At 40.4% G+C, this 20152-nt stretch overlaps 2 protein-coding genes across 5 annotated transcripts; one reads left to right on the top strand and one right to left on the bottom strand.

Moving 5' to 3' along the window:
- Nucleotides 1-2288: 2288 nt before the first annotated feature.
- tfap2a (transcription factor AP-2 alpha) lies at nucleotides 2289-12100 on the bottom strand. Of its 2 annotated transcripts, none has more exons than XM_059327456.1 (7): nucleotides 11422-12100; nucleotides 10522-10941; nucleotides 9337-9388; nucleotides 7718-7943; nucleotides 6696-6814; nucleotides 5061-5202; nucleotides 2289-3828 (listed from the first exon to the last, which is right to left on the bottom strand). In XM_059327456.1, the coding sequence occupies exons 1-7, from the start codon at nucleotides 11446-11448 to the stop codon at nucleotides 3540-3542; spliced, it is 1275 nt and encodes a 424-aa protein (XP_059183439.1). In that variant the 5' UTR covers nucleotides 11449-12100; the 3' UTR covers nucleotides 2289-3539. The 2 variants fall into 2 exon arrangements, with proteins under 2 accessions (XP_059183439.1, XP_059183440.1); XM_059327457.1 differs by having other exon boundaries at nucleotides 7718-7937; nucleotides 11422-12098.
- Nucleotides 12101-18549: 6449 nt separating this feature from the next.
- On the top strand, nucleotides 18550-20130 carry tmem14ca (transmembrane protein 14Ca). 3 transcript variants are annotated; one of them, XM_059327228.1, is made up of 5 exons: nucleotides 18550-18618; nucleotides 19098-19182; nucleotides 19457-19558; nucleotides 19684-19771; nucleotides 19942-20130. In XM_059327228.1, the coding sequence occupies exons 2-5, from the start codon at nucleotides 19107-19109 to the stop codon at nucleotides 19997-19999; spliced, it is 324 nt and encodes a 107-aa protein (XP_059183211.1). In that variant the 5' UTR covers nucleotides 18550-18618; nucleotides 19098-19106; the 3' UTR covers nucleotides 20000-20130. The 3 variants fall into 3 exon arrangements, with proteins under 3 accessions (XP_059183211.1, XP_059183210.1, XP_059183209.1); XM_059327227.1 differs by lacking the exon at nucleotides 18550-18618 and adding an exon at nucleotides 18685-18729; XM_059327226.1 differs by lacking the exon at nucleotides 18550-18618 and adding an exon at nucleotides 18751-19000.
- The last annotated feature ends 22 nt before the right edge of the window (nucleotides 20131-20152 follow it).

Here is a 20152-nt window from a genome sequence, read left to right as displayed (position 1 = left end):
TCAGCAGCGTCAACTAAATACTTTCTGACCACAAAACATGGATTCTGGCGCGCGTAAAGTGGATGGGACGCATTTGCACAGGACTGATGAGCAGCAGCAGTGATGTGCAGCTGGTTGGAGATGAAAAGACAGACAGAGAGTGATCAATAGAAGGCATGGGAAATAAATATTTGCAGAAGCACACAAGCATTCATTTAAATTAATCATCAATGCAAACATGGTTTACTTGAATTTGCAGCTTTTCTGGTTGAAACTATTTGTGTCAGAATAAAGTGCACATAAGTGAGTCCTTCATTACATCTCTGCTGCTAACTATAAATATCCACTGAACCAGCACAGAAATATGAAATGATATAAAGAACAATCCACACTTCATCATCTGCCTGCAGAAGACGGGAATTAATCACATAAAAATGTAACCCCCTAGTATATATTTTAGTCCGCATATCCTCCAGAATATTTGATAACAACAGGCCTCACACTTATTAATTACTATACGGGAATCAGCTGTAATTGCTTTAGTTGAGACAAGCAGCAGTTATGGATTGAATTAGCCAAATTCAGCTGGGTATTGCTGACTGGCTCTTCAAATTTCAGACCTCCTTGTTTTTTGGTTTTTTTGCAAATGACTTTCGCTGTGAGGCATTATGAGAAACTAGCTCTACCTGTTTAAGATCAAATTAGGGTAACATTACAATTTTGTATTAAAAAAGGTATGCAAATTATAGGCTAGTATCAGTGTAAACAAACGCACACAATGGGATTTGGAGTTTCTTTAACACTCCAATTCCATTACGCAGACAATTACAGGCCCATGCGATCCCTCCTCATCTCAGGCTAATAATACGCACAAATATCCACCATTGTCACAGATATTTCTAATGCGTTCGTTTCACCCCTCCAAAACCCGTTTTCATTCCTGATAAATTTATTAAATAACATTAATGACACACGTGAAGGGGCTTCCTTTTCTCGCTAATACCAATGAATGCAGTTTTAATACGATTGTTTTCCCTTAAAGTGACTATTTATGCTATTCACCCCCCCCCCCCCTCCTCACACACACACACACACACACACACGCACGCACACACACACACACACGAACACACACACACACATCCACCATAGCAGGAGCAGCCGGGTAGTCTCTCCCCTTTATGAGTGAGCTATTGTGCCTGAGGACAGGATCCCACACACAATCTGAAGACTGAGCCAACAAAAACAGGGCCTGACAGACAATGCCTCGCTTCACCTGCTCCAGCACTGTGCATCGCAATTATGCCAAGGACATGTACAGTTAGGCTTCATTCACCCTCCTGGAAAACAAAAAAAATGCCTCAGAATTAAACCAAGGGGCCCGAAAATCATGCAGATAATAAATATGGCTACTGAGGAGATTGGAGAAAAGGGAAACGAAGAGGTGGGGGTGCTCTCCCAGTGTTACAATATTTTAAACTGCATGGTTACCAGACAGTGAAATAGGGAAAGCAAGAAACAATACCAAGATGCATATATCACCAGACTGATTCATGCTCCAGACGAGATTGATTTCGAGCTATAGGTGCCACGCCATCAATATACAATCAAACTCAAATGTTATGCAACGGGTCCTGCTCTCTGCAAGCTCTGCACGCAAAATAAAGCAAAGGGCCAGCATCAGATTTTGCTATTACAGCCTGCGTGATAGGCTCAGTCAGCCAGACACAACGAAACGAGACAAAATGCCAGTTAGAGATGGAGATTCGTTATGAAAGTATTATGATTATATTACAAACAACAACAGCATACTGTGCGCTGATTGTTCATTGATTACACTGAGAGGCAAACAACATAACAAATATTTGATGCATGTCTTGAATAAACTGGGGGGCCAAATATAGCCTATAACAACCAAACACTGCACACCAGGCCTGTATACATCTCAGAGGGTTTTAGCTGGAGGGGTGGCGCTGCACACTTCAAACGCGATTCTATCCATTGTTGTGAGCCATTTGGCCTGCATAAGATCCTGTGCTCTGAACTAGGGAGTTTAAAGAAAGATTTTTTTTTTATTATACTTGAGGGAAACAATGAGTTCAGCTGCTTATTGCAGGGAGCAATCGTCAGGGGAGACTTAAACTCAATTACTGTAGCCGTTCAGAATGGAAAAAAAAATACTAAGACAAAAAAAAATAAGAGAAAGAAAAAAAAACACCCGGGCGTATCAAGCAGTGAATAAAAAATTAAAAGATATGAATAAAAATCGAGATGAAGCGTATCAAATATTTATTTTTTTTCTGGGCAACAAAGGACTATAATACATTGACAGGCATGGGAACTATTGCCAGCACATGTCTATACAATACAGCTAAAACCGCCTCCAATTTTGGACATTATCGGACATAACAAGATATCAGGTGGTCCCAAAAAAAAGTTTTTTTGAATGTCTTTCCAACATTTAAAAAAAAGACAATATTCCATTTATTGCTTTTATGGTGCTTCAAGGAGAGAACAAGAGGTGATTCTGATTGGCACAACACATAAAAGCTTGTATAAAAACAAAAATAGAAACAACAAAAAAAAACCTCAGGGTGTCACCTATGCTCTGTCTCAAATAAAAAACTGAATAAGGATGATATATAGAGAGAGAAATGGAAGTTTATTTCTATTCAATTTGTTCACTTGCTTCAATGTCGCCTCAACATGCTACAAGAGGGCTGAATTGAAATATCCCAGAGAAATAAAAAATACCCCAAACTTCTGTTTTTTCTAAGAACCATAAAATCACATGAAGAACTAACCGAATATTCAAACCCACTAAAACAGGAGGCACCAGATAAATAAAAAAAAGAAGTTTCAACAGACGCACCATATTTACAATTCCCATTAAATTACACATAAATAAATATATACATACATGAACACTGATTCCCTTATATAACCGTGAATCGTGTTGAAATTCAAAAAGTTCAAGTTGGTCGCTTGGAGAGAGAGAGAGTCTACAACTGAAGTCATGACATGGAGCTCTGTGGAATTTCTCTTTGTTTTTCAAGTTTATTATTCACAATACTGATAAGAATTCATCCTCTTTTAGCTTCGGTTTTTGTCACAATCGTAAAATTGAGATATAGAGGGGTGCTGAATTTCAGTCCATTCGTTGCAGCTCATAAAAAATAAGGGGAGTACATAAAAAGTCCTCTGGCTGAGGCAATACACCTTTTTCCTCGCCCTGGAGCTGTTCCTCCGCAGCTTCTTTTTTTCTTTTCTTTTCTTTTTTTTGTTTTTGAAATAACATTTCATATGGTTCAGGTGTTGGAAGTCTTGCGTCGTTTTCCCCCCGTGAATCCAAAGTGGGATGTAAAAACAAAAAGAAAAAACAAAAAAACGCGCAAGATCTGGAAGTTTTACTTTATCAATAGTATTTATAAGGTATTTATAATATTTATATTGGATGGGTGGGGGGCCGGGGCGAGGCGAAGGAGTGTAGAAGAAGAAGAAGTAGAAGAAGAAGGGGCCCTGGGGTTTGGCCCCCCTCGGTGAAAGGTGGGATGGAAACATCACTTTCTGTGCTTCTCGTCTTTGTCTCCGCCTTTAGTGCCGTTATCTGAGTGACTGTTGGGGTTGTTGTTGAGGTACATTTTGTCCATGGCTTTGATAGCCTCGGTCAGATAGTTCTGCAGGGCTGTGACTGCTGCGCACAGCGCCGGGGTCCCGAAACCGTGCGAGATTAGACTGAAGTGGGTCAAACAGCTCTGGATTCCCGGTTCGAGGATGGGCTGCGGCCGTGAGTTTCCAAGCGGCGAGCGGTCCTGGGACAGCAGGTCTGTGAACTCTTTGCAGACTTGCCTAAAACAAAGAGAGACCGCGTATTAATAATGACCGAGACACAACATGCAAATTCATACATGCAACAATAAATAAATAGTGCAAAGACAGCCTGCAGAGGTGCAGGGTGTACACTCTAAATGTGATTAAATCAAAAGTGAGCAGCCACTGAAGTTTCTAAAAATCAACTTATATCAATTATGGTTGTTGATGTTTTTTGTGGCATTTATTAGACTGAACTTGTTTCTTATTCTGCTTTGTTTTGCGAAATTAACACTTGAAAATAACCTGAAGCTTTACACACAAGTGGAAATGTATCTCTGAGCTCACTGGCAGGATATACTTTAATGAGGAATACGAGAAAATCCAAAACGAAATTATTTTTCCAATGTAAACTTATACTTAACTTCCAATAATAAACACCAACCCATACAAAGATATACATATTTATTAAAAATTAATAAAAAAGTATAATTATAATGATTTTATTCCCTCAAAAATATTTAATCTTTATGCAACGTACATCTTTCTCATATGCAGATGTTATTTATAGAAATTGTATTCTATCATTAGAAAGTGAATGGACGCCGGGCTCACTCTCCATTTCATGGTGTTGGTATATTAATAACAGTGTAATAAGCGGTTACTGCGTTTTGATTAGAGCGGGCCATCATCAATATTAAATGAAGGCCATTTAAGCAATCCCTATGTTTCAGTTAATGCACAGTAAAAACAAAAATCAAAACAAAAACAACAACGGTAACTAAAAACTGCCCCAGCCAACTACAGCAGTGCATTTAAACTGCACTATACTTTTATTATAGGCTATTGAACCACATGTGTAAATAATAAGAAAAGGAGTGTGTGAATGAAATCTATAATGAGCCGACATGTCCAGTAGCATTTGTAAAAAATAAAAAATAAAAATAAAAATAAAATGAATAAAAAAGTATTGTTATGTTAGCTAATAGTGGGCTGATATTGCCATAGAGCAAAAATGACACCGTATTTTATCATGATTACATTTTTACATTGTGTATCATTTTTTTATTTATTCAAAAACACGATAAATGATGATGAGAAATGTTGGGGGGAAATGTGTGTGTTATCTGTGTGTGCACGTGTAAAATAAACACACACACACACACACACACACACACACACACACACACACACACACACATACACACACACAGTGGCACAGACTGGGATGCATTTGGTGTGACACAGTGAAATGTGATGATAGCACTTACTTTGTGGCCAATAGCATGTTTTTTCTTTGGACTTGTTCGTTTGGGTCGGAATGCTGACGGTTTACATATTCAGCTACTGCCTTGGCTGGAAACTCGGTCTCGCATACATAACCAAAATCCCTGGCAAGATGTACCGCTTCGCCTGGGAGAGGAAAAAAAAGAAATGTGTTTGCTTATTAAATATGGTTACATGATGAATCTGATGTCAGCAGCACCTGTGCCTTCACAGCAACACTAATGATGACAACAATAATAGGAATAATAATAGTAATAATAGCCCTGCGAGCTGTCAATACACTCCATACCGTGAGAACGGTTAAATATGGAGCAGAAACAATAAGTGGATATGAAATATAGACGGAGCGTCATGCTTAACACCATGTCATTGATTACCAATGCCTGCACATTATTGAAAGTCCAGCAGATCACACAGGCATGGGGAAGCAATTTTAAAGGGCTATACCTAAATCTCACTTTGTCTTTCTATGAGAATTACAGGTTTCATTCCGTCCGAGTCTCAGCTCGCTTCTCTTGTTGGTTGATATTTTTTTTCCAAGTCTTTGGTTTTAATTTCCTGAAGCAGTTGAGTTTTTACTGCGGGGCTTCCTGCCCATAAGCTTCCTACTCCGGAAGAACGCATGCGCCAATTAGCATCAAAGCTCAAGTCCAGTAAACTCGTTTCCATAAAAATGGAGCGGATCATAAACAATGACAGCACTTCTGCAGTGTCCCCTTCACTAAATAACCACCCTCTGCCTCCACGTGCCACCACCCCCTTATTACCCACAATCATACATTTCTCCAGGCTCATTACAATACAAGCAGCACATTTCTACCGAGCACAATGAGCATTGCATTCGGCCCCTTCTTCTGCAATAATGATTAACAGGGACCAATGAACCATCGCAGGCTTTCACCTTTGGAAACCCACAGCACACCAAATACCACTGCACTGAATAATAAGCAGAATGGATTTATCCAGTCGCCTAAAAAGGCATCTTTTTCAGCGCGCCATAATTGCCTAATTTATTCTTTAATAGGCCCAAAACATATAGCTCCCAATAGGTCATGCCATTTGCATGCAGCAAAAATATTCCAAAGCATGGGAAGCTATTAATGTAAGAATTAAAAAATAAGCCATACCCTGGCTGTATGAATGATTGAAACAATGCAGGGTTAATAAATCAATCGACTTCTCATCCATGAGGTGAAGCAGCTCAGCGGTGCCCAATAAACAAGCAGCACTCAATAATTAACTGGACTTCAACACAAATTCATCCAGTGTATAAACTAGGCCAGCCGTGGACCTGCAAGTGTGCTCCTGAAAGCGAAGGCCAACGCTGCAAAGCCACTAGAATTACCAGCAACCCATTCTCTCCTCCTCGCACACACACACACACACACACACACACACACACATCCTTCATGCTTTATTACTTGCGAGGCAAAGTCGGTCCACATTACACGGATGAGCGCATATGCTGATTTCCAACACAGAGAAAGAAAGAGTGAGAGAAAGAGAGAGAGAGGGAGAGAGTGAGGGAGAGGGGGAGAGAGAAAAAATCCCAGTTTGGAAGCACCTGATATCGCGGGAGCAACAAGAGTGGGAACGTGATTTACGGGCACCAGGCTTACCTTCAACTAGTGACGTCAGCAAGGTGACGTTGGCTGCTTTGCGTCTGCCTGCAGGTAAATTCAAGCCGATTTTATCCAGCTTCTCCCTTAAGGATCTTCCTCCATTCTTAGACTTGGCCCTGCAGAGCAGAAATTGAAATATATATATAAACTATGTAACAGTGAAATGCATTGAGGTACAAAAAGTCACCTGTGCTCTGTGAAATATTTTTAATAATCATGTCCTGTTACTTTGGGGTTTTCTCATACTCTGATATTTATATCAGTTCAGCTCTTTTTCCACTAATTATAAGGTGAATTTGGCTGGCTTTACCCTCCATTACACCCCCCATACAAGCAATAAATAATAGTTAAAAAAAAAAAAGAGCCCAGCCTTTTTCACCAGCAGACAAATACTGTACAAAATGAATAAATAAAGCCCTACTTAATAGGCAGTACTATTACTGGCTGCGTGTCTGCAGCACTTCAGTAGACAGTGCACTGGAGACCAATGTTTTCATGTGTAATGCCTTCACTGGGCCTATAGAGCTGGAGTTGAAACAGACTAGGCCTACATTAATTTGAGAGAGAGAGAGAGAGGAGAGAGAGAGAGAGAGAGTGTGTGTGTGTGTGTGTGTGAGAGAGAGAGAGAGAGAGAGAGAGAGAGAGAGAGAGAGAGAGAGAGAGAGAGAGAGATCCAGTGCGCTTGGGAAGTTAATATGGAATTTAACAGACCCCTCCTGCTTTAAATGCAGGAGCTAGGTGTCATGGTTGGTCGATTTTAATTATTCTTGGTACAGAGGAGAGAGAGAGAGAAAGAGAGAGAGAGAGAGAGAGAGAGAGAGAGAGAGAGAGAGAGAGAGAGAGAGGGGCACGCTCACTCACAGAGAGAATGGATTGGACTAGAGTGAAAGAGAGAGAGAGAGAGAGAGAGAGAGAGAGAGAGAGAGAGAGAGAGAGAGAGAGAGAGAGAGAGAGTTCATACACACGCACGCAGACACAAACAGGTACAGAAAGAGAGAGGGAGAAATATCTGAACTCACCTCCTCAGCACCCCGCCCAGCAGAGAGGCGTTGAGGCATTCGGGCGGCGAGAGGCGTCTCTGCACCTCCGCCACCGTGACCTTGTACTTTGATGTTGAACTGAGGAGGGACAGGCGACCCGGAACCGAGCAGAACACCTCGTTGGGGTTTACCACACCTCCGAAAAGACCGTCCTTATTTACGGGGATGGAGGGGATGTTGTTGTTCTTGGATAAAGACACTGGACCTAGCAAGGGAGGGAGAGAGAGAGGGATGGTGGGATGGAGAGAAGTGGGGAGGAGGTGGAGAGAGAGGGAGAGAGAGAGACCGTGCTCAGTGAATTTCATGCAATGCAGAGCCTTAACTAAATGAGAAGGGGGGATTTAGGCCCCGGATTTAGAGTTTAGCACCACATGTGTACACTTTGAGCAACAAGGACATGCAGAGAAAAGCGACTAATAGAGGCCTATACATGGCAATGATAGGCTACATAATAGTAATAACAATAATAATAAAAATATGTGTGTGTGTGTGTGTGTGTGTGTGTGTGTGTGTGTGTGTGTGTGTGTGTTTGTGTGTGTGCATTGGAAATAAGAATTATTAGGCAACATTCTGCAAATTTGTGAATGTTTCTATTATCTAAAAACATTTCTGTGGAGATCTGAGCAGGGGATCTCCAGGATCTGCGCGCTCATACATTGTATTTTTACGCATGTATCGACTGTGCACAAAGCAGCCACACTAACCGAGAGCTTTGGTTAAGTCTACCTATTTTGACATATCCTCGGTATCCAGCAAAATCGCCCGTGTGTGATTTCAAAACCGGGGAGTGGGGGGTGGTGGTGCACTACTGGGCTTTACACCGTTTTGGTGTGCAGTAACCGGAGACAAAGGGGACTGTGCGCCTTTGGATAGATCACTTGTGACATTAATGGCTCAGGGGAGCCTAATAGAGACAATAGGAGTTAAACGAACTCTTGAGATTACTAATATAAGAAGCCAATTATCATGTTGATGCGCAGATAGACAGACTCAAAATAGAGAGATTGGGAAAAAGACAGAAAAAGAAAGAAAGGAAAAACCGCCCCATATCTCATCTAGTGAGCTCTAATTTGACCTGACAAAACGCCTTAAAACCTGGCCTCCTCATGGTCTAGCATTAATAATATCAATCAAATAAATAATATTATAATGTTTTTCTCCAAGCCGAATTTTGGGTATCATCCTACACAGGCCTTGGGTTACCAACTTCCATTTTAAATGTGACCATGCAATGTGATTGCAGCTAGAAGTGCCATGATCGTCTATAGGCCTGTATCTTTGACCATCAATACCACGGGCCCTACAAAGCCCACCAGCTCCACTCATCTCCCCGCTGCTCTGAAACGCTGACAGTAAATTCCATCAGCGAGGAGAAAGGAAAAAAAAAAGGTGCAGCCAGTTTGATGCACTTGGAAACCATGTAATGAAAAATAGGCTACTGCGTATTAGGATCAGTCAGGCATTACCGCATTGCATCGAGTTCTCTCGAGCAGAATGGTGTGTGTGTGTGTGTGTGTGTGTGTGTGTGTGTGTGTGTGTGTGTGTGTGTGTGTGCAGCTTGCAGAAACATGCATGATATCTCGGAGGAAATTGCTTACCTTTTTTAATTACAGTCTGGTCGGGAATGTGAATTCCTTGATCGTCAACAGACTATGACACAAATGCAAAAAAGAGGAGAATTTTAGCACAAAGGCAAGAAAATATCAGAGTGTAAGTGAACGCAACTCAGGATGCTGTGCACGAACAAAGCATGACACAATTAGCGGCCACAATCAGCCAACATGGAGGCTCTCGAGGCCCATACCTGTTATTATTGTCCATGTGTGTTTGCAGCGGGTTACACTGATGCACGCGCTACACTAGATGACAAACTCAGACTTAAATAACGAAGCTGTGTCGCCCCATAATCCTGACCTAATTTCGCCCTCATATTGGCTCTACTCACAAGGAAACTTCTAATCTAGATTGGATAGTAATTACGGCAGCGCAGCCTATTAAAGGCCTATGAACTAATTAGAGGATTATTGGTGTTTGTTTCTGATTAAAAACTGGGAGGAATCCTCTAAATAAAACTGGAGGCTTTTGAACATTTTAGCGCTCATATATCATGCATCTTTAGTCATCGTAGCCATATACTCAATTATCCTGTTAAGAGTGCATGCAGTGTATTATAATGTTATTGTTCACGGAGAAAGGAGAGAAAATGAATAATAATAAAAAATGATCAAATAAAGTCAGAGGACGTGTGGAAATACCTGCGCATTTAAAAATATATATTTTTTATTAAACTATATTTAAGTGATAATATTGAACAAACTGCATCGAATTTATATGTTGTTGTTTTTTAAATATTGTGTTTTTAAAGTATATATTTACAAACGGAAATAATGCTGCAAAGTTGTGCTGATTTATTAAAAATAATTTTCTAAATAACTGGAAATAAAAATATATTTTTTCAAGCAGTAAAAAAATGGCTCCATTAAGATAGTCTACTATTTTATTGCGTATCAATTTTATAATATTTATTAAATAATGGTAATAATAAAAACACATTACCCTTATAGTATTTACTTTAATAGTAATTATAGAAGCCGGGGTGCTTTGATAAATAATAACAATTATTTTAGAATAAAAAATAACCCAATTACGGTTGTTATTTTTAATTATTAGATTAATTCAAAATTTAGGGATGGTGATAACCAACTGCCCCTATATTAACAGACAGTGTTTGATTTAATTTTTAACAGCCCACAAACAGAGGAAGCAGGTAAAAGCAGCCTCACCTGGACATCGTCTAAAGAGTGAGGTATTCCATGGATAGGGATAGAATCCGACAGTCCCGTATCGATGCCGTGGCCGGACGGTAGGAGCACTTCCCTGCGGTACTCCCGGCACAGCTGGTGGGGCAGGCTGCGGTGCTGGTGCAGCAGGCCGCTCTCCTGACCCTGCCTCTGGCCCGGCCAGCCCGGGTGCTGCGGCTGCGGCTGGGCGTGCAGAGAGTTGAGGGAGTACGGGTCGTTGACGTGCGAGTAAGGGTCCTGAGACTGCGGGTAGATGGGCTGGTAGGGCGGGGGGAAGTACGGGGGCTGGAAGTCCGAGTTCGGCGTGTGGGAGAGCGGAGGGGCGCTCGTGTAGGGACTCTGGCCCACGCCGCCCAGCTGAGGTAGCCTGGCTGTCCCGTTGCTGGTGCCATCGTGACGGTCCTGGCAGGGGGACACAGAGAGAAAAGTGTGTTTTAGCCGTAATACATTTTAGTAACGCACAAGCATAAATGATCGCATTCCCCCTCTTTGTTTTAACTGTAGAATGCTCTGCGGGCTTATGCTGGGGCATTCTCACATATGGCCTGAGTGGATGACAGAAATTACACCAAGTGTGGATTTAAATCATTTGCCCTGACTCCAAGCAAACAATAAAGACAAGCTTTTCACACATTTGTGCGCAAAGTTTTAGAAATAAAATGTAATGGTAATAAACAGTCAAGAATCAAATAAAACATCGAAATTCCGGAGGTGTAAAATGGCCTCAAATAAATAAAAGAGCCTTGTATTATTTAATCACTTCTCCAAAGGTGTCCCACAGTTTTTACGCATGCAAACTTCACAAAACATTATAAAAGAAATATTATGACCAAATGCAAACAATTTCCAAGTATCTGACACGGTGAGGCTTCAGCAACTTACCATCGCGGAAAAACTGTGCACTAACATAGTAAGGATTTTTTGGTGCCACTTAGAGAATAATCAGTTCACAAAAAAACACTTTGAGTGTTTTTGGGGAGGAGGGGGGCGAGCAAAGGGAATTAACCAGCAAAAACAAAACAAAAAATAAGCCCCCGAAAAAGACTCTTCTCTCCTGAAAGATCACGATGGCCCCGGCGATCAGATATGTGCCACAGAAGCAGGACGATAATCCATCAGAAATAAATGTTTAGATCCCCGCTGCCCTTCATGTGCGTCTAAGAAAAAAATGCAGATATTCGGCGGTGCTGGCGGATTCGGGGTGAAAAGTTTCTCTTGGTAAAGCCTCTTTTCTCCCTGCTCTCCTTGGCTTCTATCACAGTGCTGCCGTCCCTTCGCTTGAGCTCATATTAGCAAAAAAAAAGAGCCGCTTCTTCGTCTCCCTCTTGGACTCCTAATAGAACGCGTTCATGACTATTAATATTACAGGAATACTTAATAATAAGGAAAGAATGGTCGGAAATCGGGCGTGAAGCGGAGGACGCAACTCAAGGCAGGAGTCTGCGCTTAAATGACGTCCATTGAAAGGAGGAATCAGTATATCTAATCAGAGATGGGGAGAGAGAGAGGGAGTGAGAGAGAAAGAGGGAGTGAGAGACTGTGGAGGGAGTGGAGAGAGAGAGAGACAAAAAGAGGGACATTCACTCTCGTCTGACGAATCAGAGAGAGAGGGAGGAGGGGGGGCATTTTAAAAGGGTCCCAGGGCCAAAGCGCAAAAGTGAAAGAAAGACATAGGAATGGAGGGAGGTGGACCACAGACAGGGGAAGGAGAAGCAATGGAAGGAAAAACAACGTGCACCTCTGAACTGGGTGAAAATCCAGCAGACGACGTTCTGGGCATTCCGACCGGCTCGTTTCTAGCGCTCGTCCCTTTGTTTTCCACCTCAGACTCCGGCAGCGAGCTGCCATCCATGGCTCGAATTAATCCACCGGCTCCTTTCTCGACTCCAAACCCCAGAGTCACACCGGCCAACTTTTAACTTTGACCCGGAAAGACGAGAAAAATAAATTCCCAAAGTGTGTGACAGGGCCGCTCGGATCCGGCGCTCTAAACAACTTTTACGCGCGGCTTGAAAAAAGATCTCCACTCCCCTTCCTGCTTAATCACACATTTTTAAATTACGAAACACCAGGCTGTGGCCGGATTTCGATTGCAAATTTTATAGCTTTGCATTTACACCATTTGGAAAACATGGTCTGTAAATTAAAATAAACGCGAAGGTGCCCATGCTTTTGTTTTCCTACTCCCGGCCGTCCCTGTATCCTCCCAGGGACGCGGCTAAAAAAAACACGTTCGACTGGCTTCTCCACTCCTAAACAAGTCCCTGATATTACTGCCAAACTTTGTCTATGGCCATAACAACAATCTCTCAGTGTATGCACTCCACAAACACAGGCACACACGCGAAATCGAACGGCTCAAATTGCAGAGAAATTAAAAAATAGGGAAATTTAAATGTCCATGAATAAAGCAGGCTGTGTCAGCGCTTATGTCTGCCATCCAGTCAAAATATTTATTTTAATTAAATGCATGGTGAGTTATTATTGTAATCTTTACAAGTGTCATTTAATATTAGAATATTTTAAAATGAGAATTAAAAATAAATCACTACAATTTTATCCATGCAAATAATATTTTAAATGCACATATTATTGCCATAATAAAACAAAATACTAATAATCTCGTTTTTGTTCTTTAGTCTTCATTATTAATAATTGTATTATTATCGTTATTATTATCTCTAATTTTACTCTATAAAATACCCAAAAAGAAAAACGTATGAAATTAATAAAGCAGTTGAGTTCAATGTGTTCACTAACAGCTGTCAAAAGCATGACATATTTGAAAACAAATAAAACACATGCCTAAAATAATCCATTTTGCAAAATTAAATTAAAACAAATGAAAGAGGAGCCCCTTACCTCGCAATCTTCATATTTAATGTTATCAGTTAATTTCCAGAGCATTTTCATGGGTTGTTGAGGTGGATATTGAGTATAGGTATCGCCTTAGTCTTGTTTTCACTCAGTGAATTGTGCTCCCCGCTCAGAAAAACTACTTTTATTGAAGCTGTGGGCTGCTGTCTGTCTTGCGCTCTGAGGTCTCCCTCTAATGGTGGAAGTGAAGGGCTGGAGCAGCTCTGTAATAACACTGGCACAGGGCCTCATTAGCATATCAACAGCCGTTTGATTCCCCCCCATCTGCTCGCACAACACCAATGGACAGCGCACAGGTAAAAACTAAAGCAGCAAGACGCTACACATGCTTATTATTTCTACTGTGCAGTCAGGTGTGTGTGTGGAGGGGAGGAGGGCATGTGCATGCATGGGGACCTGCATGCACCTGGGACGGTCTCTTGGAGAATTTTACGCATCTAGAACGCACACTAGATGCAGAAATGCTCTAAAAGAAGCTGGGAAATAACTTTTTTTATCTGCTTCAGTCCTGTATTGATTACTTTTCTTAAACAGCATGCCTATGCAAATACACCTCTGTCACACACTCTGTTGCCAACCTTGATTTTTTTTCTGTTATTTTAATCCCATTGAGAGTGGAGACCTTGAGAGGCTATTCTTTGTTATGTTATGTTAAAAAGGTGGGCTCTACAGGTCCATTGACTACCTGTAAGGGCCAGGGTTTTTTCAATGTAAATAATTAACACAACAACATGGCCTTGTTTCATTTCAATGAGCGGCTATAGGTGAGCCTGGCTCTGCCCTGACGCCGGCCGAGCCTTCACCTCAGCAGGTCGTGGGTCAGCAGACAGGTCGCCAGCTCTTTAAGGCGTTGGCCCTTCTCGTTTAAAACCTGGATTACCATTTTTTTCCTGGAGTACCCTTTTCAGTTGTTATTAATGAGAATGGAGAGTTGGCTGACAGCTATGCATGTTAGTGTCTTTTCTGGTTGTCTGTTCTGCTGATTTTTTTCTTTACGAGTGAAACTAAAGTGTTTTGTTTCAGCAGGTCGCCTCTTAAATCCTCCACACCTTACAAGGTTTCCAGTATAAAGCCCAGACAAGACGGGACTGAATAGAGAGTCTATTATGGGATGCTTTTTAACTTATGAGTAAAAAAAACCCAACATGTAAAAAAAAATTAAAAGCGAAGTACATTGAGGAAAAGATTTTGCTTCAAATGAATTTTAGAATAAGAGTTACGTCAAAACTCCACTTTTATCCAATTTCTAATTCATGATAAAACACACATCGGACATGTTACAAGCTATAACAACACCACTGTGTTTACAAAGCAAAAGATGAACAGTTTGACATGTTAGGCTACATATGTGCGAGTTTTTAAAAAAATAAAATACCCCTAACTTCTTTTTAAAAATCTCAAGACGGGTTAAATCTATAAACTACACAAGAGAACTGCACTGTTCTCTTTACAAAAAAAGATTTAGCGGAGCCTGTGCACCCTTATCCTACAACAAGTCGACACTTTGACAGTTTTCATGGATTTCCACCGCCGTGTCTTTGTCTTAAAGTAAGCAGCACATACCTGCCATTCTCCCATTTTGCCCATAATTGACATTCTTTGTCTTCTGCTGCCTTTGGGCGGTTTCTCGTTCGATCCGGTGCAGGGTCTATCTCATTGAGCCTTCGGTCCCAAAGTAAACCTTTACTTTTTTTTACCTGGACTCGAATCGCCTCACCTGGCCATAAAAACGGTGCGGGGCCACCTGGTGACGCATGCGCAGTGCTCCGGGTGTGGACTGGTAAGGAGAGACTACCTTGTGTGTGTGTGTTGGATAGGCCTAAACTATCACGCATTGGTCTCTAATGACAATTACATTAAACCACAGTGATAAAAATTTTTTGATTGTACTTATTTGACTAAAAAATAATAATCACAGTCATTGCTATTAAAAAAATCCAACATTAGTTATATTTGCAGTTCAGTTTAAGCTTTTACTCTCTAAAATCCATATTTCATTGAGTTCTTTAAATCAGGTGATTTTATATCAAAAATTAATTTCGTTTATAAAAAGTGGAAAAAGGTGCATTGTTGACTACCTCTGATGTGCTTTTTTACAGCCCCATTAAATTATGATAAAAATTAAATAATTAAAGGGACCTGTTATATGAGAGAATGTGCTCCAACTGTCAGATAATTAAGGAACATGAAGCAAAGCAACTATTTAATTATAAGGGAAATATGTTTGTCTTCAACTGAGATAAAAAAGTAAAAAATAAAAAAAAATCATGTCTGTTTGTTATCATATCTTTTTCTTCTTCTACTGTTTTTTCCTTGGTAGAAAACATGAATCCCCACTGCAAATGAAATTGTGTCAAGTTAAAAACTTGAAGGTTAACTGCCAACATCATTACTGCTACACAGAAAAGCTACCCTGCTTATTGTGAGGGTCATTATTTATTTATCAACTGTTTATTTCTAATACATACTTATGTAGACCCCTCGGGGCCAAGAGAGAATGAGCTCTCCCTCTGTCTGTCTTACACACACACACCAACACACACACACACACACACACAGGAGAGCAACACGTGCGCACACATAGGTGATAATGGTCAAAGGTTTAGTCCTAAAAAGCTCTTTTTGTCCTCTTTTAAGTTCATGACGCAGAGAGGTGCAAGTCGCTGGCTGACAGCTCACATCTGAAGTTATATTAAACATATTTAATGCATGCACTGAAAATATTGGACAAACTTTTTACAAAAAACACAAATACTTTTTACACTTCACTTTGCATTTTCGCCGATAAATGCTTGTGTTTTTTTATATTTTGCAATTGCATAATTCCTCATAGAATCTATAGATTTTTTTTTACGCTGTTAATATTTAAAACAAGCCTTCATGTTTTACTTCAAAGGCGAATACATTTTAACTGCACACACAATACCTGCAGCTATATAGACCTCTCCAGGACTGGACAAAAGAGAGGGAGGTGTAGGGGTGGGGTGTGGGGGGATCAGAAATATTGTTTGGGGCTCTGCGCACTGAGGGAGGAGTAAGTTTTAAAGCAGAGCTGTCTGAGAGTGGGTTACTCTCTCAGACAAGAGCGGGGTCCCTTTTGAATATCCAGCCTGTTTGTCTAGGGCTTGGTTTCAACCACTTCCACCATCGCACCGGGCCCCCGGCAACGTTCAGCTTCCTCAAACTGCGAGCTGTGTTTAATAGGCGTCGGCAACGGCTGCACCTCGGGCATTTTGGACAGCCATTCATAATCACACAAATTACAATAACTTATTATTATTGTTGACATTATTATTGTAATTATTATTATTAGCACTGTTATTATATTTTTATTTGCTGTGTTTATTAGGTATTAGTATTGTGTGTTGCTTGTGTGTGTGTGTGTGTGTGTGTGTGTGTGTGTGTGTGTCTTATTTAAAAATCACAAACTGCAGAGAGACATTCGTGCGTAATTTAGGCGTAAATGACGCGTCCTTGTCATTGATAAAAATGTTGTGATCTGAAACATCATGGGAAGATTTTCTCTTTATTGCCTCTTCTCCTTGCCTCATTGTTTTCAAATATTGATCGCTTATGAGACTTATTCATCTGCTCCCCAAGTTATGCAGAAGTTGGAAAATTATCCTAGAAAAGATGATTTTTGGCTCTAGACGGACATGCCAGGCTGCTGAAGACTATATATCCCGTCACCGACACTCACAGTACAGAAGTCCCATGTAGGTCCGTGAGATCGTGGAATTGGTGTCTGTTGAGTGAAAAGGTTTCAGGCCCATTGTATAAAACGCAGCTTCTCAAAGGAAGATAAATTGTATTCTAGCGCCACCTTGCTTCCGTATGGAGAGCGAGGACGCGCCGCCCGTGGATTTAACACAATATTGCAGGTAATTGAAACCAAATGAGAATGTGTGTGCAGGGAGCATTCCAGTAAGTGAAACTGCCAAACTGATGCCAGTCAAAAAAAAGCAGGTGGTCAAAAGGAACACGTGCAAATGAGTGAAATATAAAATGTGGCCACGAGTCGAAATTCAGCCAAATGTCAGCTTTATTTTCAGTTTCGTACTTGGGGCAAAAAAACAAAAAAAAACTTGAAATAGACGACATTCATTGCGCTTTGTAAAGCCCTCTTTTTGACCTTTATCCACCTGTCTTTCTTCTTAAACTTTAATCACACTTCCAAGGACTAAAACTGACATTTTCACGGTAATCACCCAACAGGGCTCCAAGACTGAAAACGCACATTATATTGCAGTGAAAGGTGATTTTTAGTGTCCTGTCCATGTGAAGACATTTTAGCTGAATTTAAAGCTATATATAATAAATAAAAACTTGTCCAGTTAAAGCACGAGGATGTTGGAGTGTGGTTTAATCATAGACTGGGTTTAACATGCAGCTGAATCTAATCCTGTGGTGCCATCTTGTGGTCGTAAAAATAAAAAACCGTTTCCATTCCATTGTGAGGTTCATCAAAGGACCTTAAGTTGATGAGAGAAAGCTCTCAGTACTTTGAGCCTATATTGTAATGTCACGGTTATGCCATTAGTAAGCAGAAATGAGTAGGATGGTGTTTTGTAAGTTTGTTTCACTCTTACTGTACAGAAACAATCCATGTCTAATTCACATCAGTGTTAAAGTGTCAAATTATATGCTACAAAAACAGAATGATTATGCCAACATTTTTGTCATGAAAAGTAATACTATTAATTATTAATATACTATTATACTACTACTACTACTACTACTACTACTATTATTATTATTATTATTATTATTATTATTATTATTAATAATAATAATAATAATAATAATAATCATCATCATCATCATTTTTATTTATGTATTCTGAATTTTTACTACATTTCTGTCTGCATGGGCACACATAATACATAATGAATGTAGTGTGTACAATATGTGTAATAAACGTAATAAAATATGAAATCAAATATATACTATAATATAAAGTGTATAATAATAATAATAATAATAATAATGATAATAATAAAACTATCATACTTTGTATGTTTATATTGATTTGTTATTATTTGCAGAAATTCCGTCTCTCATGAACGCAGCACCTGCCTCCCAAGCTGTAGAGCCTACATTACCCATCGGACATCTCGCCATATGTTGTGTGCACCAATCATTTGTGTTCGGTGGGGAACAAGTTGCGGTTGGTTGTGACAGAGGACAAACCGTCGGAGCAAGGTTGTATGTAGCTAGATTTACATTTCAACTTTTCATATTTGACCCTCTTAGACGGTTACTGCTCAAATTATTATACAAATAATGGCGTATATACTCTGTAAGCTTCTGAAGGTGTGTTGTAACAACAGAAATGCTAGTTTGTGCTCCTGGTGCGCGTCCTAATAGGCTCTGTACAGCAGCTAGCCTTATCTAATAATCCAGACACACCGTGGGGCCACAATGTAGCGAGGTATGATTAAAAACAGACAGTTGGCTGCCGCGCGACAGCGGGAAAACTTTCTCGGACGCTACCATGTTTCTTTACCTACTGTTGCCTCAGCTAGTTTCCTATAACATCTCTGTGTTGCAGCACTCAGGCAGTCCTTTAGATATTTTTGCATTTGTAAGTAATATTTATTTTACAACAGGAGGTCGTCTGTTTTGAATAGTTAGCAACTGTACGCATTTCTGTTTGCTCACTCACGCTGTGACCCTTGCAGGTGTCTAACATGTCTGTAGACTGGGTAGGATATGGATACGCAGCCCTCATCGCATCCGGGGGAGTCATTGGTTATGTGAAAGCAGGTGTGTGTTCTATTATTATGTATTTGCATATGAAAAAGGTGTGAAGGTAGACTTTTAAGGTCCCTAAATTCTTTAAAAAGTACTCTTTTTTTCCATCTCTGATGTTTACAGCTACATCTTCAGGATTCCCAGTCTTATGCACTGACCTTAATTTTTGGTCTCAGTATACATGTTTTACCCTTACTTTAATATACTAAAAAACTAAAATATTTTACTCCCACTCTATGTCTGTTCTTCAGTCCTGTGGGCATCAGGTGTGTGTTTTTTCTTTCAGGCAGTGTCCCCTCCCTGGCTGCTGGTGCTCTCTTCGGGGGCCTAGCAGGACTTGGTGCCTACCAGATCTCCAATGACCCCAATAATATTTGGGTGTCCCTTGGTTGGTAGACTAAAACTATTCTGTATTTTGTGGGCATAATATAGGTAAAAAGCTGTGGTTATAATGCACACTTTATCCCATCCCCCACTATATCCCAATTTTTTTCTCCTTGTGGTGCCTTTCAGTTACATCAGGAGCTCTCACTGGCGTCATGGGAAAGAGGTTCTATGGATCCAGGAAGCTAATGCCAGCTGGACTAATGGCTGGAGCAAGGTATCCATCTCATACCATTCATGGTTTTACATGTATAAACATATGTATAGACCTTAACTGAGCCCAGATAATCACTCCTGCACTATAGCAACTCAAAATCTCTACATCCCTGAGCTGAAAATCAATAAGAGATGTGATATTTTCTTCTTTTTTTCTTCTTCTTCTTCCAGTCTCCTGATGGTGGGAAAGCTTAGTTTGGCATTACTCCAGAAACCCCAGCAGTCCTGATGGAGTTAAGATTCTGATGTGTACCCCAGCTTCTGTTTCAGGAGTGACCTGTCAGCATTTGTCATTTACCGATTGTCATTTTCTAAAAGTGTACATTTGAGGAAGAAATATAGTAAGTTGTTTATATAATATGAGCGTTTGACTTGTCCTTTT

Source organism: Centropristis striata, chromosome 23, assembly GCF_030273125.1.
Source record: "Centropristis striata isolate RG_2023a ecotype Rhode Island chromosome 23, C.striata_1.0, whole genome shotgun sequence".
Taxonomy (NCBI): Eukaryota; Metazoa; Chordata; class Actinopteri; order Perciformes; family Serranidae; genus Centropristis; species Centropristis striata.
The sequence above is the reverse complement of the archived record's forward strand: the minus strand, read 5'-3'. Positions and strand labels throughout refer to the sequence as shown.

What these genes read in the sequence shown, in the direction of transcription:
- tfap2a (XM_059327456.1), bottom strand. Translation starts at nt 11,448, where the DNA reads ATGTTAGTGCACAGTTTTTCCGCGATG. An exon ending in TGCACAGTTTTTCCGCGATG is followed by an intron (nt 10,942 to 11,421) that starts GTAAGTTGCTGA and finishes TCCCCCTGCCAG; the next exon opens with GACCGTCACGATGGCACCAG. An exon ending in CCAGACTGTAATTAAAAAAG is followed by an intron (nt 7,944 to 9,336) that starts GTAAGCAATTTC and finishes CTCCCTTGCTAG; the next exon opens with GTCCAGTGTCTTTATCCAAG.
- tmem14ca (XM_059327226.1), top strand. Translation starts at nt 18,911, where the DNA reads ATGTTTCTTTACCTACTGTTGCCTCAGCTAGTTTCCTATAACATCTCT. An exon ending in CTTTAGATATTTTTGCATTT is followed by an intron (nt 19,001 to 19,097) that starts GTAAGTAATATT and finishes TGACCCTTGCAG; the next exon opens with GTGTCTAACATGTCTGTAGA. An exon ending in GGACTAATGGCTGGAGCAAG is followed by an intron (nt 19,772 to 19,941) that starts GTATCCATCTCA and finishes TTCTTCTTCCAG; the next exon opens with TCTCCTGATGGTGGGAAAGC.